Raw genomic sequence first — 16,695 nt, forward strand, 5'->3', positions numbered from 1 at the left:
AAAATTGACAGAATCACAAGGCAGCCATTTGCATACCATTTTATTGCTGCATTGTGGGGGATTTTTGTCAACAGACTCCTACAGCTATTCTCAGCCGTGACACGTTGTCCCCAGGCAGGTGCACCCTGGGCCTGGTGTTGGCTCCAAGGGCGAGGGGGCACTCCGCAGGCTGCCATCCCATGGGCCCCCAGTGACCATAGTTGCAGCCGTCATCTTAGTTTTCCCAAAGCACAATGCCCAGAGGTTCCGCTGGGCATTAAAAAACACGGCAGCCACTGCAAAAACAAAGGGCATTGCATTTTGGGAAAACTAAGATGGCAGCTGCCTCTTTGTCTTCCTGGGGCCCGGAGTGGAGGACCCCTCGGTGGGGAGCCCCAGGGGCACCACCATCAGCTGCTGGAGGAGGAGGAGGAGGGGGTCATGCCAGGCCAGCCTGGGCTATAGCTGCCTTCTTTTCTGGCTGCCTCTGGTGGCCCATCAAGAGACTCTGCCATTTCCTAGACTGAATCTGGATTGCTTTTCCAGTTCCGCAGGTTCTGAAGAGCTGCACGGAGTTTGTGGAACATCACGGCATAGTAGATGGAATCTACCGGCTGTCAGGAGTCTCGTCAAACATCCAGAAGCTCAGGTAACAGCTGGGTGAGGGTCTGCCTTGGCGGGTGGAAATGTAAGCTTTTGGCTGGGTTGGGCTCAGCCCTGGGGCAAACCTGCTTAATAAAGCGAGTAGGCAAGCCAAAGGTCAATGCACAGTCCAGAAAAAGGGCAGTCCAAAAGCAGGGTCTGATCAGGAGTCCAGGGATCAGCAGCAAAAAAGATCAGTCCGTGAAGAAGCACCGTTTCAAGGTACCGGGGCTGAAATAACGGTGTTGTTGTTCCAGCAACCAACAGCTGAGATCTTACAATCTGGAACTTCCAGAGCCCCACTCAGGACTCAGCTGCAGCACATCAGAGGCATCTGGAAGAAGTCCTCCTTGTGAGTAAAAGTCATTTACTCACGAGGAGCCTTCATTTGCAAGCGGGCATTTCTTCTCACAGGGGTTGCCCTGGCCTGCCTCTTGGGACGCCGCCACACTCAGGAGCGAGGTGATCGCTCAGCCGCTGTCTCAGAGGCAGAATGCTGCTACTCTTGTGCGGATGGGCTGGTAGCCATCTCCCCTGAGGGCCCAGGCTCCCCCTGGTCTTCTGGCATGTGCTTCACCTCTGTGTTGTTTGTTTCTGGGAGCTCTGGCTCCTTCTCTGAAAGGACCCCTCCAGCAGGGACACGACAGCTGTGGTCCCTTCCCTCTTCCCCCTCACAGCTCCGTGTGTAATTATGAATTCATGGAACTCCCAGCCACCAGATACGGCAATGAGGCCACTCGCTTCATTGGCTTTAAAAATGTATGGAGGAGCCGGCGGTCATTCAATGGCTGCAACTCTGGGGTGCAGAAGAAGTTCTGGGCGGGGGGCTGGGTAATCCCCCACTCAGTGCTCTGTGGGCCAGAGGACGTCAGGAGGGCATGGCCACGCTCTCTGTCCTGACATCATTTCCTCCTGGGAGCAGGCTTCGTGGCATGCGGGCTTTCCCAGTGATGGAACCCCTGTGCGCAACGAGTCGAAGGCCGTCTCTCCTCCAGAGGCCAGGTTAGCTCTATCCCATTTTCGCGTGCCCTGCATCCTTCCTGCAAGGAACGTTTGGGCGCACCCCTGGCTGGCAGCCGTTGGGTGACCCCCCGCTCCTCCTCCTCCATTAATTTCTAAAGCCAACGCAGTTAGGGGCCTCGTCACTGCTTCTTGGGGCAGCGAAGGAGGCGTGGCGGGCTAAGCAGAAGGGGACTGGCCCGCGTGCTGGGAGAGCAGTTGCTTTCCCCAGCACGGTCGCGTCCCAACACCCCTCATCCCCGCTGCTGACTCCAGTCTCAGATCGGAGATAACAACGTGCGTTCTGGGGCTGGCACGCAGCAGCAAGGGAATCCCCGCTGTTATCTCCGAAGGGATTGCTCCAGGGGGCGGGGCTTGGAGCCTAAGCCCCGCCCCCTGAGGGAACCCCAGGGGGCTGTGCGAGCCAGATTGGGGTGTGCCACAGGCCGGATTAGGCCAGAGGCTCTGTCCCCCTGCTGTAAGTTGTGACCATGAAATAGAACCTCTGTGCCCAGATGCAGTATATCTGATTATCAGCTGCTGGGGACAAATGACAGGGGAGGGCTATTGCCTTCATGTCCTGCTTGGGGTCTTCCCAGAGGCATCTGTCCTGACCGCTGTTGGAAACAGGATGGTAGGATAAATAGGGCTTATGGTCCAGCAGGGCCTTTCTTGCGTCCTTCTGCACCATGCTCACACCTTGCAATCTTTTCTTCTTTCCTTGTCCTGGTTCTTCTTGGCAGGCAAGAGTTTGACACCGACCGCAGCCCGGACCTCAATAAAGATGTGTACCTTCAGGACATCCACTGCGTGAGCTCCCTCTGCAAGGCCTACTTCAGGGAGCTGCCCAACCCGCTCCTCACCTATCAGCTGTACGATAAGTTTGCCGTGAGTATGGCCGGCAGGCCCTCCTCCCTACCAGGGGCCTCTGCTGAGATGCCTCCCGGGGGGGGGGGTGCGGGGGAGATGTTGGTTAACGTGGAAGATGGGGTGTCGATGTGGCAAGTTTGAAACGAGTTTTTGCTCCTCTGCAATTTCAGGTGTCGAATGTGTTCTAAGTTTTCAAATATTTCCGAATTTCCACAGAATAGTTGCCACTGCGAGGGGCTGCCAAGACTAGAACTCGTTGCCCAGCCGCCCTGTGTGGTGCGCCACCAGGGCTGTGGCTTGGAACATCTCCTGGGGCAGTGAAGGGTTCCCAGGTATTGGAGCAACTTTCCCAGCCCAGGCTGGCCAGTGACTCTCCTTGGCAGGAAGGACTATAAATGTTTCTGCTTCAGGTGGGGATTTTACCTGAGCAGTCATAGTCTTTTCTGGCTCTGGCCCATTCTGTTGCTTGGCTTGATCCCTGGTTCCTGCCCCCGGGCTCCAAGCCCCGGCTTGACTCCGGGTTCCTGCCCCCGGGCTCCAAGCCCCGGCTTGACTCCGGGTTCCTGCCCCCGGGCTCCAAGCCCCGGCTTGATTCCGGGTTCCTGCCCCCGGGCTCCAAGCCCCGGCTTGACTCCGGGTTCCTGCCCCCGGGCTCCAAGCCCCGGCTTGACTCCGGGTTCCTGCCCCCGGGCTCCAAGCCCCGGCTTGACTCCGGGTTCCTGCCCCCGGGCTCCAAGCCCCGGCTTGACTCCGGGTTCCTGCCCCAGGGCTCCAAGCCCCGGCTTGACTCCGGGTTCCTGCCCCCGGGCTCCAAGCCCCGGCTTGACTCCGGGTTCCTGCCCCCGGGCTCCAAGCCCCGGCTTGACTCCGGGTTCCTGCCCCCGGGCTCCAAGCCCCGGCTTGACTCCGGGTTCCTGCCCCCGGGCTCCAAGCCCCGGCTTGACTCCGGGTTCCTGCCCCCGGGCTCCAAGCCCCGGCTTGACTCCGGGTTCCTGCCCCCGGGCTCCAAGCCCCGGCTTGACTCCGGGTTCCTGCCCCCGGGCTCAGCTCTGATAGCTAACAATAGTTGGCACCCAAAATGATTTGATGTCAATGTTTGGTATACCAGCATTTGGGGTAGGGAGGTTGGAGGAATGTTGTGAAGCTTAGCAAATAAAATTGTGAGCATCTCTTTCCTCCTCCCTCTTCTCCCAGGAAGCCGTGGCTATCCAGATGGAAGAGGGCCGGCTGGAAAAGATCAAGGAAGTGTTGAAGGAGCTCCCGTCACCTCACTACAGGTACCTTCAAGGGCCAGGAAGCCCCTGCTTTGACTTAAATCTTGCACAGCCTCCTCCTGCCACTGACCAAAGGACTACGTTCTTGTCCTGTCAAGGGACCTCAGTTGTGCATCCTGCCGAAAACGGCTCAAGGGAAGCTTAAATACCACGCCAGACTTCTTTCACGTGGGTAAAAGGGTGGAAAACACTGGAAGGGACACCCCAGTGGATGAGCATGTGCTTCACATGCAGGAGGGCCCCCAGTTGATCCCTGGCATGCACTGGGAAAACATTGGGGAGACCAAGGGCCTCATGATACATGGCACATTGGGGGGCGGGGGGGGCAATCTTCCAAAATTCCAAGAGCCCTGCGAGGTGTAGTCTTAAGATGGGGCAGAGTTGCAGGGCTCTCATCTCTTTATTTATTACATTTATATCCCGCCTTTTTTCCTCCACAAGGAACCAAGGCGGTGTACATAATCCCCCTCCTCTCCATTTTATCCTCATAACAACAACCCTGTGAGGTAGGCTGGGCTGAGAGTCTGCGACTGGCCCAAAGTCACCCAGGGAGCTTCATGGCTGAGTGGAGACTAGAACCTGGGTCTCCTGACTCCTAGTCCAACACTCTCGCCACTACACCACACTGGCTCTCATCCACCCGGCATGGTGGGGCAAGTGCCAGGGCCTTTGAGCTTCAGAGGGCCCCCCATGGCGGCCTCTGGCCTCTGCTCTCTTTGAGATTCTTAAGCTGTCCGGCCACCACTGTGAAGAGAAGCGCTGGGCTAAGCTGCTGCAGCCGCTGCTCTCTTCATTATCTCCAGAGCCTTGACAACCACTATGTTGGAGGCGAGGCTCAGCAGCACCGCCCAAGCTCCCCACCACCGAGTAGCGAGGCAACAGAATGGCTGCGCAATCCACAAGCTCTTTTATTCAGCTAATAGCCCCTCTTCACCCCTGCAGGGTCCACAAAGGCCGGGAACTGTCCTCTGGGCCTAATGAGCTAAACAGGGCTTTTGTTAAGGGAGCTACTAAACGCTAGGCGGTGGCCTTTCAACTAAGGGATGGGTTTCCCCACCACGCTCCACAGGCTTTCTCTGGCCTCCTCCCTTCAGGGAGGATCCTTCCTGACCCAGCTTCTGACAGGTTCCTGCGGGGAGGGATTAGAAACATAATAAATACAGAAATACTTTCTATACCGCTTTCCATTTAAAATAAAATCTCAAACTGGTTCACAAGATAAAATCATAAGATGCAATAAAAAATGAAATACATTTTCACCGTATTTTATGCTGTAATTGTATTTGTACTTTTTGCCGTTAGCTGCCTTGAGCCCCATTTGGTGGGATACAAGTTCAAGTCCAGTTGTTCCTTGCATGGTTTCATCCTTCTCCTTCTCCTTCTCCCTCTTGTTTTTCTCCTCCCTCTCTGCATTGGCCCCCCATCGGCTAGGACCTTGGAGTTCTTGATGAAGCATCTGATTCACATGGCATCCTTCAGCGCCCAGACCAACATGCATGTCCGAAACCTGGCCATCGTGTGGGCTCCCAACCTGCTCAGGTGAGAGCTGATTCTGCCGCGCTGTGGGGGATTCCAGTCTGGGGCTGCGGAGGGCCCCTGGGATCGCTGCTGAGCCTTGTGATGTTCAGCCTGAGCATGGTCTGGGACAGGGACATGTACATGTACATTTTGCCGCAGTAGTGTGCGTGAGCGCGTGCATGCGTGCGAGCCGCATTACCAGGAAGGAAAAAATGAAGCTAAACGGTAGGATGTTTGTGCAAACTTATTTCCCTGCATCCATCTGCAGTGCTGGTGACAGGGTTAGGGCGGCCTTCAGTGCGAGAGGCAGGGGAACCAGCCGGTTGCCATGGGGAAGAAGGGGAGCAAGTCCAGGGGGCTCTGGTCAGGGGGCCCCTGGAGGGCTGTGGGCCCTCGGCAGGTGCCCACCATCCCTGCCCTTGCCGCCTGCCCTGTCTGTCTGTATGGGGTGTCCAGAACTTATAAGATCTTGGTGAGGTTTGCTGAAACCTGATGAGCAGTGTTAGGGCACGAGAAGCAGTGAACTGCTGGAAAAGGTGCAGAAAAGGGCAGCTCAGAGGATCAAGGGGCTGGAGCCTCTCCCCTATGAGGGAAGGTGACACCGCTGGGATTGCTTAGCTTGGAAAAAAGGGGGGTCGGGGGAGACAGGATAGATGTCTACAAAATGATGCCTGGAGTGGAGAATGTGGAGAGGGGAGCATTTGTCGTCCTCTCTCAAAATACTAGAACCCAATGGGGTCATCCCATGAAGCTGATGGGTGGGAGATTCAGGACAGATCAAAGGAAGGACGTCTTCACACAGCGCAGAGTCAAACTATGGAATTCGTTACCATGAGACGTAGTGATGGCCACCAGTTTGGATGGCTCTAAAAGGGGGCTGGACAAATTCCTGGAGGAGGAAAAGGCTATCAATGGCTACTACTCTTGATGGCTCTGTGCTACCTCCAGTACCAGAGGCAGTGAGCCTATGTACACCAGTTGCTGGGGAACAGGGGCGGGAGGGTGCCGTTGCGCTCGTGCCCTGCTTGTGAGTTCCTGGTCGACAGCTGGCTGGCCACTGTGTGAACAGAATGCTGGACTAGATGGACCCTCGGTCTGATCCAGCAGGGCTCTTCTGATGTTCTTATGTTCCTATGAAGTCCTAGGACGTGGTTTGGGAGGAGAGGCAGAAGTGTCCCACCCTGCATAATCTGCTCTTTCAAGAACTAGGAGTTCCCAGAAAAAGCAACATGGACTATAAGAAAAATGCCAACATCCACGTTAGTGTAATCCTTTTATTAGGCCAACCAAAAGATCACCAAAAATGTGCAAGCTTTCAAGGTCTCCAGATCCCTTCATCAGGCCAGGTGTTCTAAAAAGCAGGTGCGGGGGGAATGCGGGGAGGGGAAACTGTGCACATTTCCTCTGCACAGTAGACAGGAGGAACCAGGTGCAAGACAGGGTTGCTTATATGCTGGACAGGCCCTGGAACATCTATGAGCACATGAGTTCAGCCTGGGCTCTCCATGCAGTCCTAGACACCCTCCACATGTTTTGGACTACAAGCCAGTCACGCAGTGGGAGTTTCAATCCAACACATCTGGAGGGCACCGTCCAAGCTGGGGGTTGGCACAGAACAGAAGAAGTGACCCTGAAACCCCGGGACCAGTGGCGCTTGCAGATGAAGCTTGTATGGTGCCATCGCCCTGCCTCAGTCACAGCATTTTTCAGGGGGTCCAGACAACGTCGTCTTCTGTTCACAGCCCTCCTGTGTTTTCCCACCACTTCTTCTGTCTCTGTCCTTGCCGTGGAAAATCCTGAGCCTCCCGCTCTCTTCTCAGGTCCAAGGACATTGAGTCATCCGGCTTCAACGGCACAGCAGCCTTCATGGAGGTCCGCATCCAGTCCATTGTAGTGGAGTTTATCCTCACTCACGTGGAGCAGATTTTTGGAGATGCCCCTCTTCGCGGTAGGTCCTGTTCTGCCTTCTAAGCTCTGAGCACCTCTGCAGCCCTTTTACTGTGGCAGGAAGAAAGAGGAGGAGAAGAGAAGGCTGCGAGGGCCTTTGAACCAAGGGAAAGCCTGCCACGGGAACACCCCTGGGTGCACACTCTTCTGCGGAGTATGCGGGTGGGGGGCCTTTTGGCACCCCCCTGAGCCTTAATGTCGTATGCTCAGAGAGAAAAAGCGGGGGGCTGCCCTGTGATGGCACACAGGCCCGGAAGGCTAAGCAGGAGAGAGTGTGGCCTTCCAGCTGAAAATATCCCCACCCCTGGTCTACAGGCTCTCCAGAGGGGTTGCAAAGCCTGTGAACCTCTTGCTAAAGCATTGTTTCGGAGTGTTGACGGGGCATGGTTGGCTCCCTGGTGTTATTCCTGTGCTCACTTTATCCCCTAGGCCACATATCTGTCAGCATTTCACAAAGGACAATAGGGACACCCTTGTGTACAGCAGGAACACTGGTTAATCTTACAGCCATGATCACTGCCTGACCCCCTCTGTTCCTGCTGGGCCGCGGCTCAGTGGCGGAGCCCCTGCTCTGCATGCAGAAGGTCTCAGGTTCGATCCCTGGCAGCGTCTCCACGTAGGGCTGGCAACAAGAGCCAGGTCTGAAACCCTGGCGAATCACTGCCAGCCCGTGTAGACCGAGCCACAGTCTAACTACGTCTAAGGCAGCTTCCCGGGCCCTTCGTTGCACACGGCTGCAGTCTGTTCTCTGCTTCTGCACAGGAACTGGGTATGTTCAGCCTTGAGAAGAGAAGGCTGAGGGGGGCCTGATGGCACATTCCACATACCTAAGGGCTGTCACGCAGAAGAGGGCCCCAGCCTGTTCTCCATCATCCAGGACTGTCGGACACAAAAAAATAACAAATTTTTTTTATTATAACAAATTTTTTTTTAACAAATAACAAATTAACAAAAAAAATTAAGTTACAGGAAGGCAATTTCAGTTGAACAGCAGGGAAAACTCCCAAAGGGTCAGGGAACAGTCAGATAATGGGACCATCTGCCTTGGGAGGCGGTGGGCTCTCTGTCACTGGTGGTATTCAGGCAGATGTCTTTCAGGGATGCTTTACACTGGGTTCCTAGCTAAGCAGAGGGTTGTATTCGATGGCCTAAATGGCCCCTTTCCACTCTATGATTTCCTCAGAAAGACAAATAGAGAGAGACCAATACCAGAAAATACAGCCAATATCAGTACACAGGGAGAGTTAGAGCTGATGCTGGCTTTCCCCCACACCACAGTCAGTAGCCGAGAATCTCTCAGGAAGTCCCTCCTCCTCATGGGGTCGCCAGTCACCCTTCCCGAAGAGAAATACTGCTTTTCCTACAACGTTCCAGCTGTGCTGAACCAAGGGGATGGACCGCCACAGATGCGCCCGTACCACACCATCATTGAGCTCAACGACAGCAAGTACACACCTTCCTGCCCTCTCTTATCGCTTCTCCGGTTCACTTCTGGATTTGTCTGCCAAGAATCTCTGGATCAGCCGTCCCTAACCTGGTGCCCTCCCATCCTGCCTGGAGGACAACTGGACTTGTAGTCCAACACATCTGAAGGGCACCAGGTTAGAGAATGGCAATTTAGATCAGGGGGTGGGCAGAAGGTATATCTCCAGATGTTTGGTACTTCAACTCCCAGCACTCCTGACCATTGGCCATGCTGGCAGGGCTTCTGGGAGATGAAGTCCAAAACACCTGGAGCTCTACTTTCTGCCCACCACGATCTAGATAGTAGTTACAAAGGGCTGGAACAGACAGTGCTTTATCCAGACACTGAACTTATTCACACATAATGCTAACCCATGGTTTATTTAACCCATAGGTTGTGGAATTCTGGGTTGTAGTGATTTGTGAACCCAGCCATGCTAACCACAAACAACCCAGAAAGGGAACCCATGGTTTGTTCTTGGATTGTAAACTCTTGGTTGATTAAACCATGGATTGTTGTTATTCATGAACCCAGAACTATGGGTTGTTCATGGGTTGTTTTGTCAGGCTATAGAGGCGGTGAGCAAGAGTGATAAAAAAACCCCAGCCATTCTGCATGCCAGTACTTCAGCGCCACAAAGGCATTTGGGACACAGGGAGGGAGCGGGTGAAGGAGGAAGGAAACAAACAAAGGATAAGAGATTGAGATTGAAAACAGAAACCGTGGTTTGTTTGAACATCTGCCAGACAAACCCTGGGTAAGGCAACAAACCCTGGGTTAATTATGAGTTAAATAAACCATGGGTTAGCGTTATGTACGAAACAGGTCATTCTCATAGGTGTGGTGGTAGCCTTCCTTCCCTTCCTACCCACTCAGCACTTCTGCCCCATCTGCAGCAGCCCCAGATGTGTGTTTGGGAGTGGCATTATGTGTGGACACAGCATGTGCACACATGGTCCCACCCTCATAGGCACAGATTATACAGTTTATTTTCCAGATACAATCCAGGCATTGACCACTTACATGCTCTGGATTTCATGAGCATATGCTCAGTTAGAATGTGATGCATCCGGTTATGTCAGAGGTGAGGCAGGCAGGCGTGCTGGATGGGCAGGGAGGGAGGCATAGTCACGCTTCCCCACCATAGGTAGGGAATGCGCAGAGCAAGTATTGCACGATCCACCCTGCAATGAAGCTCGGATTCTGTACACACAGAGGCCTCAAAAGGAGTTATGGAAGTGTCCGGATCAAGCAGGGTCAGATGGTGATGGCCAAGCGGTCGGGTTTCAGGATAGGCAGGGGGGCAATTGTCAGCCTGAAGGCCTGTGAGTAGCACAGTCAAGGGTAAAGCTTGAGAGAGAGGCAGGCAGTCGGCTTCTGAAAGGGGAAAGGAGCAGAAGCAAGGTCAGACCTCAGAGCAAGACCAGACCTCAGGGCAAGACCAGACCTCAGAGCAAGACCAGGCCTCAGGAGACAAAGAGGCTTTTGTAGAGCAACCAACCTGGCTGATAAATGGATTGGATTAGGGATCCAAGCCTGATGCACAGATAGTTCTATAAGGCCGGCAGGGTTCCTCTGGGCTCCCCAGACCTCCTGTTCTTGGCTGAGTGGAGCAGGCGCAGTGCGTTTTCCAGCCATTATCAGGGTGGCGCTGGCGGTGGCCTCCTCTTGCACCTGCGAGATGCCCTGGGGGTGCAGGGGGCGAGACACCTGGACCAATTGCCCGATTCCCTGGCTAGCACCTGCTGGCAGCACTGACGCTTGTCTGAAGCATGTAGTGTGCCCGCTTGGTCTCAGCAGGCAGATCTTGTGTGCTTTTGTAAGATACCTTGAGAGGAGTTCTCCTGAAAGGTGGTGTAAAAAAACCCCTATAGAATAAATAATGAGTAACAGAAGAGGGGCGTTCTCTTGGCCTCCTTCTCAGGCGGCAAAATGTCTTGGGCTCTCCCTGAACACCCCCCACGCCCCCTTCTGAGGACTTGGGCAACTACCTGGGGCAGTCAGGAAGGGCGTTCATAACGTTCCTTTTGGGAGGGGTGCGAGGCGCATCGCCCTCACGCACCCCGCTCCCAGCACGATTTCTGACTCAGTTCCGATTCCTCATAGAAGAAAAGGCTCCATCAAGGCCAAGAAATGGAAGTCCATCTTCAACTTAGGCCGATCCAGCAACGACGCCAAACGCAAGTCGAACAAACTGGAGGACAAAGGTAAGGGCGTGCGCGTCGTTCCCACGCAGGCAGAACGGTGTGCGGGGACTCCACGGACTGCACGTGTAGCAGCCGCAGAATGCAGCGCAGCTCCAAGCTACGTCCGTGTCGCAAAGGGAATAGGAGCCTTCTACAGCTCTCTCTGTTGATATCTTTCCCAGCCGAAGCACCATCTGGGGTGGGAGCCTGTGGACCGTGGACAGCACAGGGCCTGATTTTGGATGGCAGCATCCTGCCCCCGCCCCCACGTCTATGCTGGGCATGCTGGAAAGGGCTTCACAGCCCAGCAACGCAGATTGCTGCCAGAAGAGGGACAGAGTCATTTGCACTCGCTTGCAGATTCTTGTTTCGCTGGGAGCGGCAAAGTGCCGTGTAGCTACCAGTGGCTGAAAAGAGAGGTGCCCGTGGTCTCCCGCTGCTGCCGCTGCTGTGAGCATAGGATTGTTGTTGTTGTTCAGTCGCTAAGTCGTGTCCGACTCTTCGTGACCCCATGGACCATAGCACGCCAGGCCTTCCTGTCCTGCGCTCTCTCCCGGAGCGTGCTCAAGTTCATATTCATTGCATCGGTGCTATCTAGCCATCTCATCCTCTGCCGTCCCCTTCTCCTTTTGCCTTCAGTCTTTCCCAGCATCAGGGTCTTGTCCAGGGAGTTTTCTCTTCACATTAGGTGGCCAAAATATTGGAGCTTCAGCTTCAGTATCTGTCCTTCCAATGAGCACTCCAGGTTGATTTCCTTTAGGAGAGCGTAGGATGCATGCATTTATATTTGGAATGCAGGTGTTCGAAAAACATCGCCCCTCCATCTTGCAGCTCTTTTTAGGTGGGGACCATTCAGTTTTTTAAAAAGATATAGAACTAGCTTGTTTGCATTTTTAAATTTATTTATCCCCTGGTGTGCTGCTGTTTGTTGAGCGTAACCAAATTTCAGTTATGTGGTTGGGGTGGCACCGAGAGAGAGAGAGAGAGAGAGAGAGAGAGAGAGAGAGAGAGATGCAATCTCGCAATGCTAAAACCTTCAGTGGCCCCACACCTCTGGAACAAAACGTCAGGGCCCAGCCTTAGTGCTGCAGTGGTCCTTGTAGGTGTTTATGTTTTTATCGCTTTTCACGTTTTAACGTATTTTATTGCTATGAGCCGCCTTGGGAGGGCTTCTGCCCTGAAAGGCGGCCAAATTTTTTAAGAAGTAAGATAAAATGAACAAAAGCTCTATCCGCTTCGGGATCTGACTCTGCTCACCATCAGATGCAGCCCCCAGCTGACTTTTCTAGTGGGTCAACAGCCCTTCAAAGGAAAAAGGGTCCTCGCCCCTGGCGTCAATTCTTCTGGAGACATTGAGCTGGGAGGGAGGGCTTTGATGCCCACGCTAAGTTGGCTCAATCCTGCCTTTCTGTTGCAGATGACAAAGCGAGTAAGATGCGACTGCGGCCAGCCAAAAGCATGGATTCCCTCAGCTCTTTGCCATGCTCTAGTGATGGTAGGTAGAGAAATCTCTGGAATACGTCTGATTCACGGCCAAGGGACCCACGGCCACACCATTTTGGCTCCTCTCGGAGCATGGGGGTGGGGTGGGGGGAAATCCAGAAGGGCTGTTTGGTTTTTTGCTATTTTTGATCCATGTTCCTCATCTACTCTGTGGAGAAATCCAGTTATGTCATGAAATTATGCAGCGGACACTTCCCCATAAGACAAGGAAGGGGAACCACTGGCCAGCTGCAGAGCCCTTTCATCCCACCCCGCTGCCTCCTCTGCCCCACCGCAGCACTTCCTTTTCTTCCGCGGCAAGTTCGCTGTGTTGTGGGAGAGGGGCTGGCTGAGTGACGCTGGTCAGAGGCATCCGAGCACCTCTGGTCTGTGTCACTTGTTGTGGGAGTATAGCAGCACAGGGCTCAGGAGGAAGGACTATATGTCTATATGCTTGTGAATACTGAAAGCCACAGAGTATTCAAATAGTCTGCAAAAAGGTGTTTTCTCCGTTACAAGGAGTCATTAATGAATGAACAGCACCAAAAGAGAGAGAAAGAAGGGGGTGCTAGAGAGAGAGGGAGAGAGAGAGAGAGAGAAGAGGGTGCCAGAGAGAGAGAGAGAGAGAGATAACTTCCATAACCTTGCTCACCACCTGCATGTGGCCCTGGGAAGAATACCCCTGAGGGGATTCAGCCCTCAACAGGAAAAGTCCCCCCACTCTGCCACAAGAAGTAGCACATGGGCTCCTGATGGGCACAGTCTTGTGGGGATGCTGCTGGGGAGGTTTCATAATCTTCTGCACCCCTCACTTCTCTGAGTGGTGAGAAGGTCCAGGGGCAGCACGATGTGGGTTTAGCTAGAGCAGGGGTGCAGAACCTCCAGCCCAGCCATCAAATCCGACCCTCTGGAGTTCCCCAGAAGCCCCCGCCCCCTTTCCCCCAACCAGGAATTAGGTGGTGGCTTTCTGGCTTTTGTGCAATTCCCCCCCCATTCTGAAAGGGTGAAATGCCTCTCCTGAGGCTGAGCAACTGGCAGGAAGCTACAATAGGCTGGTGGTTTGGGTGGTTTTGGCTCCACCCCTTTCGCTCCACCCTTTTCCCTGCCCATCTCTGGAACACGGCCCCCGAGAACTTCTCTGAAATGGAATCTGGCCCTCGGGCTGAAAGAGGTTCCACTTCCCTGCTATAGAAGGGAGAGATGAATTGGAGACAATTATGGCAATGTTGTAATCTTCGCTTTATTTACGAATATACAAACCGAGCATGAGTGGAGACAACCAGCATGGCACTGCTGGAAGGCAGCAGACCCACTACCCTCATTCAGATTCCTAGAGGGAGACCCTGTAACAGGAGGTCTCTCTGTCCCTCTCCCTCTGGGTCCGAATTCAAAACTGCTGCTTCCTTCACATAGGCCTGCTTTGCACATAACAGTAACCCAGGTTATGTATGGGTTGTTGAATTCTGGGCTGTTGTGATGTGTGGTCCCGGCCGCACTAACAAACCATGGTTTGTTAACCACAAACAACCCAGAAAGCGAACCTATGGTTTGTTGTTGGGCTGTGAACTCTGGGTTGTTTAAACCATGGGTTGTTATTCGTGAACCCAAAGCTGTGGGTTGTTTTGCCAGGCTTCAGAGGTGGCAGGCAAGAGGGGTACAAAAACCCTCCCAGCTGCTCTACATTCCAGTACTACAGTGCTGAAAAGCCATCTGGTATACAGGGAGGGAGCAGGCAAAGGAGGAGGGAGACAATAATCCAGGGATTGAAAAAACAAACCACAGTTAGTTCAATTGTCTGCCAGACAAACCCTGGGAAGGGCAACAAACCATAGGTTAAATAAGCCATGGGCTAAGCAGTATGTGTGAACCAGGCCATAATCTCCCATCTCAGACTCCTGACTCACTCGGCAGGTGAATTATCCATTCCATAAACAGCTACCACCATTAAAGTGGCATTCACATTGCAGTCCTAATCAAGTTTACTCAGAAGTAAGTCTTGCGCTGTTCAGCAAGGCTTTCTCCCTAGTAAGCATGTTTCGGGTCACAACCTAGGCTCGTTGATTAAATCTTTGGCTAAATCACCACTTCAAAGCAAAACCATAGTAATGGCCTCATTCACAGTAATCGGATAGTAAACACACCACAATATTAAGGCTATGGGAAGGTCGCTCTGAAATAAGCCGGGGCCACATGGGCAGAATGCACCACCCCTTTGGCTCTCCCTCTGATCCGTCTCTCCTCTGGGTGCAGACCATGCTCAGCTGGGGAGGAAGAAGTCCCAGAATCTGCTTACCCTGTGCCGTGAGAGCTTTGATGGCCCAGTTTCACTAGACAACAGTTTCCTGGAGTCAAACGAGTGCCCAGACAAGACCAATATGGAAGAAATGCAGGGCGAATCGGAGGGCGAAGCCACTGCCAAGTCGGAGCCCACCACCCCAAAAGCCAGCAGGTCCAGCCTCGTTGGGGTGGCCCCGCCAGGGCGATCCCCGAAGGCCTCGCGGAACAGGGCAGAGAAGTGTGCCGGCGTCCACATCTCAGGGCCTTTCTCTGTCACGGTCCCGTTCCACATCACCTCCAACCTCACTTTGTCCCGCCTCACCCAGGGACTGGAGTGTCCCGCCCTGAGCCGCTGTGCCTTGGAGAAAGAGGCCCTCGAGGCCTTGGTGGCCAGCGACAAACAGTCTTCCGAGCAGAAAGGTGCTGAGGCAAAGCTGACACCCACGGCTGCCGCGGACCAGGAAGAGCCCGCAAGTAAGTGCGTCTGTTTCCCCCCGTGGCTGTGTGTGCCGCTGGAGAGCCGGCACAGCGGAGCAGCTGTCGGGGTCACGGTTCCCGTTTTGTGAGGACAGTCTGAGGGGCCGGGGCAGGTAGCAGGTCCAGGGCTGGCATGGGTTATTGCAGAAGCAGCAGCCCACAGGGCCCGAGGCTGGGTAACATAGTCCAGTTAGGCATGGGGTCAAGTCTCAAAGGCAGCGGCTGCAGAAGAGCTCGAGGCACGTGAGGTGGTGTGCTTCAGCTTCCCAAAGGCAGCAGTGCCAGCAAGGGGAGGCTTCCACAGGTGCAGAACAGCTACTCTGACAGGCTTGGGCGCCAAGACTGAGGCAGCAGTTCCGTAAGGCCAGGAAGGCCTCCAGTGGCTCTCCAGGTTATCCAGCATGCTGCAGGGCACCTTTCCACCATGACGCTGATGGCCCTGTGCAGCAGCAAGGGTCAGGCCAGCCCTTTCCGCCGCCCGTCAGGTGCCTTGGTGGTCCAGAGAGTCGGGCACCTGGACCCTGCTGCCAGGTTCCCTGGTGTGAGCCTGCTGGCGCTTTGCTGAGTGGCCTGGTTTGCTCGTAACGACAACCCGTCGGTTGAGAAACCAGCGGGTTGTCATGCACGAGTGGGCGCCCTGTCTCTCCCGCTTTTGCTCCACAATTCACGATCGGCTCCTTTGTAGGTTGTGGAACACGACGTCTGAACCCGGACAGATAGGTTTTGTAGGGGTTAAACAACCCATTGGTTAACCCAGCGGAAGGAGTTGATTGTGGGTTGTGGAGTAAAAGCAGAAGCGTCCCATCATTAATGCTATGTGTGAATAGGGCCAGTAACATAAAGAACATCCTTATCCTACAGTAACCATCCCGTTCCTTCACATCATCTTTTGAGGCCCGAGTTTTAAACTTTGATATTATATCTCAGGTTGTATTTTATAGTCTTAATTGTTGTGAACTGTCCAGAGAGCTTGGCTATTGGGCGGTATAGAAATGTAATAAATAAATACATAAATGTTAAAATACAATAGAAACGTTTAAAAGCTTAAAACTGCAGTATAAAAGAAAAATAAACACCAAAATAAAACCTAGCAGCAGTGCAAAGATTTAAAATACAATAACAGATTTAAAACAACAGAAACTGAGAGACTAAGGGTGCAACCCTATGCATGTTTAGACAGCAATAAGTCCTACAACTCCCAGCATTCCCCAGCCAGCTTTGCTAAAATGCCTGGGAAAATAAGGTCTTAACCTGACGCCGAAAAGAGTACAATGTAGGCGCCAGGTGACCTCTATAAGTACTTGTCTGTCTGTCTGTCTGTCTGTCTCTATCAGAAAGGTAGATAAGAAAAGAAGAGCCATGCTGGATCAGACCAAGGGTCCATCTAGCGGCCCACCAGCTGCCCGTGGGAAACCCACAAGCAGGGCATGAGCGCAACAGCACCCTCCCGCCCATGTTCCCCAGCAACTGGTGTACACAGGCTCACTGCCTCTGGTACCGGAGGTAGCACAGAGCCATCAAGACTAGGAGCCAGGCTAGTAGATAGACTCACAACAGAGTAATTTCAAAATCTATTTAG

At 53.7% G+C, this 16,695-nt stretch overlaps 1 protein-coding gene across 2 annotated transcripts in view; it reads left to right on the forward strand.

The window, feature by feature from the left end:
- ARHGAP30 (Rho GTPase activating protein 30) overlaps positions 1-16,695 on the forward strand; it is a 39,387-nt gene that overhangs the window by 17,779 nt on the left and 4,913 nt on the right. Inside the window, exons 2-10 of one of the 2 annotated variants that reach the window (XM_084823933.1) lie at positions 526-628; positions 2,364-2,508; positions 3,685-3,767; positions 5,196-5,303; positions 7,103-7,230; positions 8,508-8,676; positions 10,801-10,901; positions 12,298-12,375; positions 14,613-15,113. In XM_084823933.1, coding sequence (XP_084680059.1) covers positions 526-628; positions 2,364-2,508; positions 3,685-3,767; positions 5,196-5,303; positions 7,103-7,230; positions 8,508-8,676; positions 10,801-10,901; positions 12,298-12,375; positions 14,613-15,113 — 1,416 coding nt within the window. The remainder of the gene's footprint in view (positions 1-525; positions 629-2,363; positions 2,509-3,684; positions 3,768-5,195; positions 5,304-7,102; positions 7,231-8,507; positions 8,677-10,800; positions 10,902-12,297; positions 12,376-14,612; positions 15,114-16,695) is intronic. The other variant, XM_084823934.1, reaches the window with a different exon arrangement.

Source organism: Heloderma suspectum, chromosome 17, assembly GCF_057233095.1.
Source record: "Heloderma suspectum isolate Gila_16-S chromosome 17, 16-S_ref, whole genome shotgun sequence".
NCBI lineage: Eukaryota > Metazoa > Chordata > Lepidosauria > Squamata > Helodermatidae > Heloderma > Heloderma suspectum.